We start from the raw sequence: 12883 nt of genomic DNA, 5'->3' as shown, positions 1-12883 counted from the left end.
TCTTGAACGGATCTTTGCTTCCCTCGCTCCCTCTCCGAGTCCACTTCGGACCTTTCCTTTGCTTTCCCTGAGCTCACTTCGACCTCACTTTCTCTTTTGCCGTTGAGTCCCCTTCGGACTCTAACACCTCGTTGCCCCGTTACCCCGTTGTCCCGTTGCCCGTCATCCCGTTGCCTCGACAGCTGGGTTATACTCTCTTCTTTGCCCGTTCGTTATAAAACTGGTTTGAACGGCGTTGTATCCCTGCTGGTTTATTGAGGGCCAAAACCCAGCAGCTTTTATCTGCAATGGCGGGCATCACGGCGGGGGCCTGCGGAAGGCAAACCGGTGGGACGCAGCACAGCTTGGCGCTGGAAGCTTTTCCAGCCCTCCGTGCTGCGCTCCGTAGCACGTTCCGTTGCAGTTTCAGTCCCATCCATGCACGTTGGACTTGCAATTTTATCTCTTGATAATGTTATTGGATAACACGTCTGCATGAGTGCGAGATAATTCGAGGGAGATATGAGAGACCGGTCGGCAGCGAATGGAGGAGCACAACCAGAGCAACTCTCCACATTTCTGGGGGCTGGGCATGGCCGGTCTTGGCGCCGTCCTCTGAATCCTGTCGAACCATGTGAAGAGCCAGCGATCAGCTTCTCTGTTGTGTCAGATCTCAGACTCCTTCAACATCTATGCTCGGACCGGGGTGGGTTGATGGATGGCAATAGGGGATTGCCGAGATCTTGTAGCCTGAACACCGTGCTTTGCCGTCTTGCCAACACCACGCCCCCCATCCACACCGTGTCCAACCGGCAGCCTTCTTCCTTTGGCTGAATGATCGGCTGACCTTTGGCTTGATCGGTCTGGCCCAGTGCGTCTCTCGGATCGCCCATCTCAAATCCAAGGTCACCCTCAAAGGCACCCGCTGTCACGCCCTGCGCTTGATGGATTCAGCTCTGTTCTCATATTTCTAGCACCATTGTTGGATCCATCCTTCAGACGGCTATTTGCGACTCTTTCCTGTGGTCTCTGCTCCTCCGATCGCTTGACCACGCCGCTGAATCCAAATCATCCACAGCCGCTGTCCTATTTACTGGGCACGCTCGCATGTCGAGTCCCATTTCCTCGCACCCAGTCTTCCGGAGAGGAGAGGTCGTGTTCGTCTCAGTGTTCCTTCAGTTAAACAAGCATCACCCGCTGGAGTTTGAAGCTCTCGATATCAGGTCATGCATTCGTGTCGACCCCAGCGATTTCAACGGCGTCCCAATATATTGGCCAGCGATAATCTATAGAGTCCACGATCAGGGGCCACACCACAATGTTTGGTCGACCCCCTTGGTGATCAAGTCATCGAACCCAGCCTCACGAGTTGCCGAAGATTTAGGTAAAGCTGTCGTCCAAGTCCAGACTCCCCAGATCTTTGACGGAATCGTTCAAGCTTCATTCATAACCTACGATGTTCGGCTCAATGGTCTGAACCTGGATCAGCTGCGACTCCCCGAAATGTGCCTCTGCCCGTGCGCCTACGTTCCGCCGTTTGGCGGATATACGTTCCTCGACTCCGTCGACCTCAAATCGCTGGAACTCGCTGAAACGACGGCGCCATTGGATCCGATTCTCATCAAGTTTTTGCTGTCGCTGAAAACAACCGAGTCCCGGCTGGCTGCGACCCATCTCCCACACAAGACTTGCGCACTTCGGAACTCGATCCAATTCTTTGAGGTCGCTCGGATTGGTGGCGAGGTTCTGTTCCTTGGCGATCATATCTGGGCGAATGTTGGCGACAAACCCACGCTTGTTCGAGTCGACACGATCTACCGTTATCTCAACGACCCCAAGCTTCTACACTTCTCAGGCATTGTCATGGGCGAGCCTGTCTTCCAGCGGGAGGTTCGCTTCCCGCACTTCCAGATTATGGGTCGTGTCTATGCGGGTTATTGGCTCAACCAAATGCGCTGCCGACGATTTTGTGTCTCTGCCAGCCCGTGGTAGAACGAGTTGGCTCGATACAGACCGAGTTGGCCCGACAACAACATTTCCCTCACTTTGTCTCGCGGCCACTCAAATTGTCAGCAGTGCCAACAAACGGACGAAACGAGATGTGCTGGTTTAAAGGTCGACGGTGCCCGACCTCTGCATCGCGGAATAGATGTGCCTGCTCCACATATCTGTCCGACCGTCGCCACCTCCCTGTTGGGGGAGGTGTGGGTTACCAGTGTCCAGGTACCAGATAGATGGCGCTCTTGGACAGCTGAAGATGGTGGCAACTTGACGCAGGCCGAGGATGATGTTTGGACACGACGGGCGATGGGTACGTATTCATGTCTCGGCAAATCACAGAGCTGAGCTCCCCTCTCGCTCTCGGTTGACTGTTTCTTTTGACCGAGATCCAACCGAGACCCAACCGAGACCCAGCCGAGACCCAGCCGAGATCTGGCAGGTTTCGTTTTCAGCTTCATTGGATCTTGCGGCCACCATATCTATTCGCTCTTGATCTCAGAGTTCGTGATCCCGACCCACCATGTTCAAGACGTAGGTCTCACCATCTCCACGACGATCATATTGCATCAGCGCACTTCGTCTGGCACTTCGGATGGTTTGATCGGCCTGAGTTCATTTCCGCTTCTATTCCAATCATCCGCCCTCAATTCGCCACAAGCCTCATTCGTTTGTCCATTCTCCCATCCACCAGATTCACCATCAAGGATGGGGTTTCCGGCCAGACCTTGGTTAAATCCTCGGTCGCCCGTGGAATCCGATCAAAGATTCTTGAGCAGTATCCCGCCCTCAACCCTCATATTGAGGAAATCCTACCGAAGAAAGCCCAGATCACCCTCCTGAAAGGGTCCGTCGTTGAGTTCATGAAACTCGATCGGTTGATTGTGTTGGGGAACCTAGCTCTCCGTATCCCAGGAGCATGATATGCTGTTTTCCTCCTTCTTTCTATCTTCTATTGTTCTCCCTCATCGAGAGCTAATGAAGGAAATTCGATCATACCCCTCTAACGCAAGCTATAATGGTCGATCTTTTGTTCCCAACAGCGAGGAGCACCTCAATATCGTTTCTCACAATGGAGAGATGCTCTTCTTCAACCACTATGACGGGTCATACTACCCCAACTTGCATCTTTTGCACAAATGTAGGCTTCGTTCTCCTTCTCCCGGGCCTTCACCAGGACGCCCCCCCCCAGCTTCCGCAGCCAGCTCTCAGGACTTTTGTGTCATCACCGATTCATGCGCACTTTCATCCCTATACTTTCCGCCTCCGGCATTCTCGCCACCGCACTCTATATTAACTTCATCCTCGACATAGATCCCGATATTCTTCCCAAGGTGCAAGTCGACCGCGGCGCCATCAAGTTTGTCCTCAGAGGTGCAAATATCATGTGTCCTGGTTTAACTTCCCCTGGGGCCCAACTGGATGCGGGCATTCCCGAGGGAACTGTTGTGGCGATCCAGGCAGAAGCTAAGGAGTCGGCAGTCGCTGTTGGGATCATGAAAATGTCTTCGGACGACATGTGAGTTAGACACACCCTGAGCCCCGCCATGCTGCTGGCCATTGCCATTCGGCTATGTTCAAAATCTCCAAGCTAGACCGCCGAGTGATCCGTGGAACTCGATGGCAGATGATCTTGTCGAATCTTAGAGACGCGAGATTCTCCTGAGATTGTAAATCGTCGTGTTTCATATCACTTGGTCTCGATTGCATTTGGCTGGGGCAGCCACCATCTTTCATCGCATATTTCATATCAAAACCGTGGCCCAAGTACTGGCATTGGCACATTAATCTTTTGGACTGACCCGCAAATTGCTTTTTGGAATCCATAGCATATCCACCAACAAAGGCATTGGGGTCGACAATATCCATTACATTGGTGATGGGCTCTGGAAAGGTGCTCAGTAAGAATCTCAAATACACGCTGGTTTGATCCTTCCCATGCATAGCTTCTTCAGTGCATCGCAAGCCTTGGTATGAGCAACAGAGCGGGTTCATTGCTTCAAGTATTCAGTTCGATTGTGTCGATAAAGTACAAGGCTGGATGTGGCACCCACTCCACAATGTCAACCATCACACTCGATAGCCATGTTGCGCCAGTCCCTTGCTGGTTTCTGCTCACTCCCATCCCAAAGCGCTTCCGAACAAACCACCATGTTGTGGCCAGAGCTATCACTTTCTGGATCCCGAATACACCCGATCCATCACCATAACAGCGTGTCCAGGGAGTCAAACGTTGGGGCAGCCACGGGGAACATCTCATGGAAGTAAGCCAAGGGATATGCAAGCGAGCCCTTGGTGACACATATTTACCCAGTACCTTGAAATATTTCACCACCACTCGAGACAATCATGCTCTATAGCATTCGACGAGCGACTCGTTCAGCCCGACAGCCCCAGGGTCGAGAAACAACTTTTTTCGAAGCCATCCGATCGGTCGAATAGACGCGGTACGCCCTCGCATCGTGCAACACTTCTCGGGATCCCAGTTGATCCTCGCAAAACGATGTCAATTCAATGTATCTAAGCTCAGAAACCCAACAACAATCACTCGGTTGTCAGCCAAGATCGGAAGCAATCACATGGCTTGTCCCCTACGGCCTACAAATCAACTACCGTCACGTTTCGCCCAACAGATGCCCTAATATCAACCTCATCAGCTTAACATTTTTCCATCAACGGCGCCTGGTCCATCTGTAAATCGACTCATTCATTGCCAAATCACTCCAGCTGGCTCCAAATATAATCATAGAGTGTTGTCGAAATCTTAGAATTGCTCTCGATGTTGGCTCGAACGATATTCGTGAAGTATGCCCGAATCCAGTCGTACAGCTGACCTGCAATCATGTTAGGAGTTGTCATGTGAAGCCCAGTGGGCAAGTTAGTCTGCTCGTTCGGTCGTGGGCTGCGTTTATCGGCGACTGCTGGGATATGCGCAGACGTTGTGTTCAATGCCCTCCTCAGCGCCGCCAGCTCAGAGATTTTGGCACTGACCCACGGTCACCATTTGCTCTTTGAGGCCTGTATGAATGGCCCTGAGCTGGCTGCACAGCTCGTAATCGCCAAAGGTGAAGTAGAATAGCTGTCTCTTGGCAACGGATGCCGCCATAAGTTGCAGCAGAGACTTGAGCTGAGGGTCGCCGTTGAAGGCGCCACAGCCTGAAGTCCGTCAGCCGGGAGCGCCAACGATACAACACCAGTCATGGATCCCAAGGTCAGTGTTGGATCGTGGCAACAGCGCAATTACGTCAGTATACATCTCACTGGACCCATTCTCTCCAGTCAGTTGCAAGTCATGCCTGTTGCCAATGACTGAGCGGCACTCACCCCAGTTGCCCGTTGCGATTGGCGTTGCTACGTCGTGCGAAGAGACTGGTGACGGAAGAAATCCGCCATATGCTTTGTTGAGCTCGCGGATGACTGACTTCCTTTGGTACTGCCGCCAAGCATCAGAGGGTCGAAAATACAGCGCATCGATCGCCAAGAGGTCTGTCGTCCGACGGCCAAGATTATCCCTACGATGCAATAAGACTGTGCATGAGAATGCGACCCAAGAATAATCTGGCGCCCAAGCTGAAGATTCATGATCGCAAACGGGCTATCGCACATTCACTCCTGCCCGCTCCTTAACACGCTTTACTTCGATGAGAAATCGCAATGAATGGCTGCAGCTGTGTAATCCGCAACCCTCCAACTCGCTCCCGGACTTTTCTGCTCCCACACCATCCCTTGGACAGTCGAATGTTCAGAGCATCCAACCTCCTCCATGTGGAGCGCTATGCCCTGGTACCGCCACACAACTTGAATACAAAAGCAAACGCTCTGCTCACACAACGAACGGTGGTCCCACCTTGGTGTCGAATCATCATAGCCACAAACCCACTCGAACGTGGAGCTGTACCCTTGGTGACGAGAATATCGCTGTGCTCCGACAATCAATACACATTCGTAGTCCTGAAGCTCCTCGACAAAGAGTCGTGACACTATCAGTTCTGGAGATAGAATGAACCGGATTTCCTCTTGAACGGCCCCCTACAACGTTTTCCGAACCGACCAGAGTCAGCCCTAGCATCAGAAGCAGATACTCCAATAGCAATACAGAAGACAATCAACTGTCCCAGGAACGCCATAAGGATACGCGATCCATGTGCACAATCGATTGCGCCTCAACGACTTTGGATATCGCTTTTCGCCTGAGGCTCAGCTCCGACTCGGGCTCTCGATGCTCATCTTGCAACCAAAGCCACTGATCCTCTTACCCGTCCAACGACGCCGCCTTCCGCCCATTATGCGACGATCCAAGAGTGACAGTTAGGCAATGCACTTCGTTTTAGTCGCCATACGGGGCTGTGCGGCCCGATGATATAATACGTCTGCTTCTTTCTGGAGCCATTACTCACCGCCGATCATCTTGTTTGCAAAATCAAGCTGAAGCATGTCTCGCCCGTCATCTTCAATGCTCCCAGCTGCGTCAACTGTCATTTCAGAGAGCAGCTCGGGGCATTCGTTCCACACGGGGAGGCAGTCAGGCGGTACAGCCCTACGCTGAAATGTAACTGTGCCTTGCGGGTCTAAGATATTCATCATGCATAAAAGGGAAGGATCAATAGGCCATCGCCTTACTCGATTGTCGCCGGATCATCGCGTCCCCTATTGAAGCCGGACAGAGGCAGCCCCCTTCGCTTCACCAGCATCGCAAGTGAGCTCTAACGGCGATGCCAACGTCACCTTTGCGCATGATCGTCCGGAAGTAATGAAATAGCCCATCGAGCTTTGCTGCCTGAGCCGGAAAACATTCTCCGCTTGACGGAACACCGGCAAAGAGCAGGTTGAAGTGGATCGAGGGGAAGGTTCCATATTCTGACGATTTCCGATGATCGTTCCGCCGTGGAAATGTGCAAAAAAACGCATTTGCCAACAGCGAAGCGATCTAGCACCAAGAAACACGACGGAATTAAGCGTGTGCATCCAGATGTCCTTGCTGATGCAGTTGCTGTCACTTCCACAACAGCCACCATTTCCTAGCACCCATGGCGTCCTCTTGATTCTTCGACCCCTACCTGTCGCTGACTCAAAGTAATGGCCTTATTCTCGCCGATTTTTAGAAGCGGAATTGGCTGCTCCAGGACCTTGGGCAGCTCCAGTGCAAGTCGAGTCATGAACGGAATGACGGACTTGAACAGCTCCCGCGATTCTTTTGCTCGACAGGAAAAGTAGTGCATCAAACCAGAGAAATCCCACTTCCGGCGATGAACAGGATTGTATGAAAGAATGGCCTCCTGAGATTGATAAATCAACAAGGTCCGACGCAGATCAGGGCCGTCAGTGAGCATTCACCAGCGCGTGAGGCCCAGCAGGCAATTGTTGGGAAGCAACGGTTGTTAAGATCCACCTGTATGACTCACGACATATGTCCAAATCTCAGGGATAATCATATCGAGCACCATTATCGAGCGCCATCATCGATCTTTCATCGCCAAGCCCCATTTCCGGCTTCCCCCAGCCCCTCATGCACGCAATGACGACCTCCGATTGCCCCAGTTGCCCATCAAACTGTCGCGCAAATCAGGTCTATTCATGACACTCGGACAGTATCTTGCCCTGCAGAATGCAGTGCTGCTTACTTTGAGATCGTTGGGTGTCCCAATGGGAAGCGACAGCGCCTTCCGAATCAAAGCCCATCGCCAGGTTTGCCGCATTGAGGAATCGATGAAGACATTAAACTCGGAGCACGGAAGCCGAACATGATGTTCATCCCAAGAATCCCATGCAGACAGTCCAGCTTGGGAGTCCCTGCTTGGCGAAACGGGGATCTGTGACAACCAAGTGTCGACGTTAGCGTTAGCAACCCTCCAAGGCAATACTAGCGTCCTCCAAGGACACACGTATGCATAGCTTTGGAAAGCACGCAACTGTACACAAGATGACATGCTGGAACGACGGATCCAGCTGTGTCGTTGACTCGTCTGGGCGTTCGGCTGGTGCCGAATCTTCGGACAGCAAAGAGGCTCTATTTTGAGGTTCGCTTTCCCAGTGCGCCGACCCAACTTCGTATTGCATCGATTCTTCCGCGGCTGCGGCATCGGAGAGAGTGTCCGGCATGGAGCCGAGACTCGACAACAACAGATCGTCTTCAAATGAGTCGGGCGGAGGGCTTGCTCGCTGTGGCAGATTGAGGCTCCTGGGCCTGGGATCGAGGCTCATCGCACTGCTGTTGCTATCTGATTTGAGCTTTTTGTTGAGAGACTGGCTCGACATGGCCACCCCAAATGTCTGGCAGTGATCGTCGAAGCACCTTCGCAAGCTTTCGCTCGTCATTCTGGAATGATCCAAACGGTAGATGAGCAAACGGCCTTGCTTAGCGAAAGCGAGGTCGGCGAATGAGGATGAAGGCAGAACTCGCCGTGCTCGGATTAAAGCCAGGGCAAGCAAGTCTGCATTGAATGGCCAGAGCAGTCGGCCGTCCAGCGGCGTTGCTGCCTGGCATCCACCACCCTCCATACCTTGTCAAAGGCTGGTTGGCCTCTGAGCTGCGACGGTTCACCGAAGCGGCTCCTGGCTGCTGCGACGCTGGCTTCGTGCGATGGGCTGCAAAGTGGTTGTGGAGACTTGTCTGAATCCAAGACGAATCGCTGACCCGAGTTTTGCCGGCAGTCACCCGGGATTTCGGGCCGCTGGCTGTACGTTTGGACATATGATGATGCGAGTGGCCGACAGTGCCGGTCGAGGTGTCGGGGGTGGGGGGCTTCTTTGAGATCAGTCGAGACCAAATCAGAGCGGTGCGTCCAGTGCTTTGTCGGCTCTGGCTCGAACGTGGGTGGCCAAGGGCGAAGCCTCGGTGCTTGCTCCTGATCGGCTCGTTTCGTTTTTCAGATCTGCATCGGGCGATGCCAAAAAGGTCTCGAGAAGCAGCCAGCTCCTCTCCCGGGCCCTGCTCCCTGCATTGCATTGCATTGCATTGCATTGCATTGCATTGCATTGCATTGTATTGCTCCCTTCGATCTTGATGCACAGCTGCAAAATACCCGCAGGCCGCAGATTGACGCTTCTCGCTCCTCTCACGACCGACCGACTGATACCGGACCATATAGCGCTCAGGCACATTGACTCAATATTCACAAGGGCTTGCAGCACACAAACCCTCTCATCTCGAACCAAAACGACGCCCTTCTGTTTTCGCAGACATGACCACAGCCGCGACAGCACTGATCGGCCATGAGGATCTCTGGAACGGCGGTCGCCAGCGATGTCTCGTCACCTTGAACTTGCCCCAGCAGTCCAGACCAACGGACATCATGATCATCGCTACGGTCTCACAGAGCGACGCCGGCAATTTCACTTTCTACGCATGCGATGCAGTGTGTCCGCATAGCGGTGGTCCGCTCTACCTCGGCGACATCGAAGATCTTGGCTCCGAGATCAATGTTGTCTGTCCCTGGCACGAATATCGGTTCAGCTTAGTCTCGGGTCTCAGTACATCATGCGAGCTGTTCAAAGCCAATGTGAGTCTGCCGTATGGTCCAGAGACGAAGGTGGTGGGTTGCTCTACGGACATGGATGAGACCCGACCGGCGGCTCGGGTCTTCCCGGCTGGATGCAATGCCCGCAACAATCCTGAAACGACATATCCTCTAGGTCTACAAGGTCCTCAGAGAACCAGAAGGTAGCATATATCTCGATTTTGGCGAGGGCAACAATGTCTCTGTTTCGGCGATCAAGTTTTTCAGCGGTAGGGCTGGTGTGGAATGCATATAATTCCGACGACCGAATCGACGATGCCGCCCAACTTTGAACTCATCGTCACCACCACCCGTCGCCGCCGCCAGTGGACACACCAAGATGCCGAAAGAATCCTCAGCAAGCCAAGTCCGACATCACTGTCGGCAACGTCGCCAATGTCCAAGGACGCAGCGATCGAGTGCCAGAAGCAAGCGGCGGTCCGACGACGCTTACGGAATGGGCCGTCAAGATCCTACATTCTCCGGGTGAGTTGCCCAGAAGCACCGAGACATCGTAACCAGTCTCTGAGGCTGCAGCCTCTCGATTCCATGTTGACCAAGCTAACAGCCTCACGGATCCGCTCCTCTCCGGATTGCAACGCTCGATAGACCCATACGAAAAGGTTGGCTGGCGATTTGTCATCGAAGCTGATGGAGCCTATGTGATGATGGCGGATGCGGCCGGGATACGGGATACGGGATACGGGATACGGGATACGGGATACGGGATACGGGATACGGGATACGGGATACGGGATACGGGATACGGGATACGGGATACGGGATACGGGATACGGGATACGAATGTCTTGGAGGCGGATCAGTCGGGCGATCGACTTTTTGGAAGGGCCCTGTGCTCCTGGCTCTGAGTGCATTCTCTGTACCCGATTCTGTGGACATAACTCGACAATGCCGCTGCTGTTTCAGGTCCGTCTCACTTTCCAAGCAGTGGATCTCTGGAACTCAGAGTCAATCGAGGTACTCCATCGTCAATAAATAGTCGACTCTTCGAAATGCAAGCTCAGTCACACGCACATCCTTCACAGCACTCATCGGCCGTTGCTCTGCCCAGGTTGGCGCATGTGCTCCACCAGAACGACCTGTCCGCCATGACAGACTCAATTTCATTGCCCCAAACAAAACTAAACGACTTGGAAAGGGCGGTAGCCTTGTAAGTGTCTTGTCAACAGCACGAGCCAGCATCGGTCGCCGCCTCCCCGACAATTTAGCACAAGGGCAGTGCCTCTGACCCCAACGATGCGAGGCTGACATGCTCCTTGGGCGATGATTCCCTCCCTCCAGGAAAGTCGCATCGCAATTCTGCACTCCTTGGCCAACATTGAGCAATGGGCCATCGACCTCGCCTGGGACATCATCGCACGCTTTTCGTCAACGAGCGTCGTAGACTCCACCGGGCGAGTGCATACGCTGCCACGCGAGTTTTTCACGGACTTTGTTCGAGTCGCTGGCGAAGAAGCCAAGCATTTTGGGTTCTTGCAAGATCGCCTGGAAGCCCTCGGTGTCAAGTTTGGAGACCTGGCCGTCCATGCTGGCCTCTGGGAGTCTGCCCTGGAAACCAGCGATCTCCTTCTGAACCGACTGGCGATTGTGCACATGTATGGTTGATAGGAACTATCGCGATCGACGATGGCGTCTGCCTCCTGGTTGGAGCAGTGGCCACCACGGTCTTGTTCGTTGGTTTGTTTTGCGAGAGCAGGGCGGCGAATGAACCATATGGCAGGCACACCATCGCCTGCTTTGGCAAACACTGACTCCTGTCACTAAGCGACTAATGTCGCCTCAACTTGCACAGGGTTCACGAGGCCCGTGGTCTGGACGTCAATCCCCAAACCATCTCCAAGTTTGCCAAAGCGGGCGATTCCCAGTCGGTCGAGAAGCTGGAGATTATCCACCAGGTGAGAGAGGCTTCTTGCGATGCAGTCATTCGTGCCGAGCTTGTCGACACAACCCTCAGGTGCAGCCATTCGATACAATCCAACTTGCGCTTCATGGGCTCCGGTGTCCTCCCAGAGGTTTTAATGATGCGATTTGTGCTTCGAAGGACGAGATCACCCACGTAGCTTGCGGGCAGCGCTGGTTCACCTGGATCACGGCTCTACAGGGCGTCGACCGGTACGAGACATTTCATGGGATCGTCAGAGACCACTTCAGGGGCCCGCTGAAGCCCCCGTTCAACCAAGAAGACCGACTCAGGGCCGGCCTCGACTGCAACTTTTACTTACCGTTGTCGGAGAGGAGCGGATGAGTTGCGGGAGTTGCAGGAGCGAAGGCAGATGCTGAACCAGCCGCTCGGCGACAGTCCGTACTAACGGAGGACCAATAAATGGGTGCTTCGGCATGGCCGTCTGACAACTGCAACGAGCGAGTAGGCTGCGAATACATCTGGGGATTATTCATCGCCACCATTGTTACTCCTGGGTAGTGGAAAGCAGATCGATGCTGGCGAGAGGCTTGTGGATGGTGAGAACAGGCTCTGCTGGATGGCTTGGAGGCACTCGCTGAATGACTGGTGGGGCTGCGGGTCCAGAGGCAAATCCACCTCTCCCTTGGACTCAATCGGATGTTCCTAAGGAGAGGACTCTCGGCAGCCAGCTCATTACCCGTTCGACAGCCAAGCGCCGGTGGTCGAGGCGGATGTGTGGGGCAGGCATGTTCACCCAGAGACGCAGATGCCAGGCGCCGTCGGCCTTGAACCCAGCGCATCTCGTTTCATTTGCCGCGCATGGTCAGTCCTGCTGATCGAGCTGGGGATCTGCGAACGAACGAACAGCGCCCCATGCACTCGGTGGAGATCTTTCGGTTGTGGAGGCGGTGCGACACCATTGCGAAAGGAAAGCGCATGACCCTGCCGCCACCCAGATCAATACCGGCGGTGATACTGGACAGCAGCGACGACACGGACAGCAGTGGCAGCCTCCAAGATGCGCTCGATTCGCGGGATCCCACGACCAAGATGCACCCCCAAGACGCAAGGCGGAGCACATGGGGCACTTGCTGGGCACTTGCTGGGCGCTTGCTGGGCGCTTGCTGAGCTGCTGCCAGGGTGCCTGATTGGTGTGGGTTCGCTGCCGAGCCGCCCACCAGAAGGCGCACGAGCAACAGGGGCCCTCAAGGCGAGGGCTCACATGCCTGTGTGCGCCAGTGCGGTGGCGCTTTCTCATGTGTTGGCGAGACCATGTGAGGGGCCGTGTGCGCGGCAGACGAGCACAGCGACGGAGCCAGAGGGGTCAGTCCGTTCCTTCTGCTCGCCGACGCAAGGATGGTCGACGAGACGGTGGGGATGGACCGGGCCAGGTGCAGATGGAACGGATGCGGCCGAGCGGCCCGGCCTGCCGACACAGAGTCCAAGAGCGACGCAGCGGATGCGGGTGGAAACAGACAAGATGCGG

At 54.3% G+C, this 12883-nt stretch overlaps 4 protein-coding genes across 4 annotated transcripts; 3 read left to right on the top strand and 1 right to left on the bottom strand.

The window, feature by feature from the left end:
* The first annotated feature begins 668 nt into the window (after positions 1 to 668).
* On the top strand, positions 669 to 2229 carry BJ171DRAFT_250310 (uncharacterized protein). The gene is made up of 2 exons (XM_053106684.1): positions 669 to 685; positions 852 to 2229. The coding sequence occupies exon 2, from the start codon at positions 1087 to 1089 to the stop codon at positions 1969 to 1971; it is 885 nt and encodes a 294-aa protein (XP_052962603.1). The 5' UTR covers positions 669 to 685; positions 852 to 1086; the 3' UTR covers positions 1972 to 2229.
* BJ171DRAFT_250270 (PUA-like domain-containing protein) lies at positions 2185 to 3929 on the top strand. The gene is made up of 6 exons (XM_053106683.1): positions 2185 to 2290; positions 2395 to 2511; positions 2672 to 2824; positions 3021 to 3118; positions 3292 to 3496; positions 3807 to 3929. The coding sequence occupies exons 2-6, from the start codon at positions 2501 to 2503 to the stop codon at positions 3880 to 3882; spliced, it is 543 nt and encodes a 180-aa protein (XP_052962602.1). The 5' UTR covers positions 2185 to 2290; positions 2395 to 2500; the 3' UTR covers positions 3883 to 3929.
* A 766-nt stretch (positions 3930 to 4695) lies between these two features.
* Positions 4696 to 7421, bottom strand: BJ171DRAFT_586790 (cytosolic poly glycohydrolase; the record flags this gene model as incomplete). Its single annotated transcript, XM_053114413.1, has 9 exons — positions 4696 to 4811; positions 4969 to 5133; positions 5302 to 5410; positions 5854 to 6006; positions 6234 to 6250; positions 6375 to 6545; positions 6703 to 6904; positions 7035 to 7253; positions 7380 to 7421. The coding sequence occupies 9 exons, from the start codon at positions 7419 to 7421 to the stop codon at positions 4696 to 4698; spliced, it is 1194 nt and encodes a 397-aa protein (XP_052962601.1).
* A 1515-nt stretch (positions 7422 to 8936) lies between these two features.
* BJ171DRAFT_524746 (uncharacterized protein) lies at positions 8937 to 11895 on the top strand. The gene is made up of 9 exons (XM_053112616.1): positions 8937 to 9476; positions 9610 to 9703; positions 9801 to 9959; positions 10083 to 10096; positions 10401 to 10451; positions 10546 to 10644; positions 10776 to 11089; positions 11287 to 11389; positions 11536 to 11895. Exons 1-9 carry the CDS (start codon positions 9159 to 9161, stop codon positions 11737 to 11739), a joined length of 1356 nt encoding a protein of 451 aa, XP_052962600.1. The 5' UTR covers positions 8937 to 9158; the 3' UTR covers positions 11740 to 11895.
* The last annotated feature ends 988 nt before the right edge of the window (positions 11896 to 12883 follow it).

This window comes from Polychytrium aggregatum (assembly GCF_025602895.1).
Source record: "Polychytrium aggregatum strain JEL109 chromosome Unknown BJ171scaffold_56, whole genome shotgun sequence".
Lineage (NCBI taxonomy): Eukaryota > Fungi > Chytridiomycota > Chytridiomycetes > Polychytriales > Polychytrium > Polychytrium aggregatum.
This window is presented reverse-complemented; position numbering and strand designations above follow the sequence as displayed.

Coding starts and splice junctions, on each gene's coding strand:
- BJ171DRAFT_250310 (XM_053106684.1), top strand. CDS start 1,087: ATGTCGAGTCCCATTTCCTCGCACCCAGTCTTCCGGAGAGGAGAGGTC.
- BJ171DRAFT_250270 (XM_053106683.1), top strand. Junction 2,825..3,020: donor CAGATCACCCTCCTGAAAGG/GTCCGTCGTTGA, acceptor TGTTCCCAACAG/CGAGGAGCACCTCAATATCG. Junction 3,497..3,806: donor AAAATGTCTTCGGACGACAT/GTGAGTTAGACA, acceptor TGGAATCCATAG/CATATCCACCAACAAAGGCA.
- BJ171DRAFT_524746 (XM_053112616.1), top strand. CDS start 9,159: ATGACCACAGCCGCGACAGCACTGATCGGCCATGAGGATCTCTGGAAC. Junction 9,477..9,609: donor GCGAGCTGTTCAAAGCCAAT/GTGAGTCTGCCG, acceptor CATATCCTCTAG/GTCTACAAGGTCCTCAGAGA. Junction 10,645..10,775: donor TTGGAAAGGGCGGTAGCCTT/GTAAGTGTCTTG, acceptor CCCTCCCTCCAG/GAAAGTCGCATCGCAATTCT.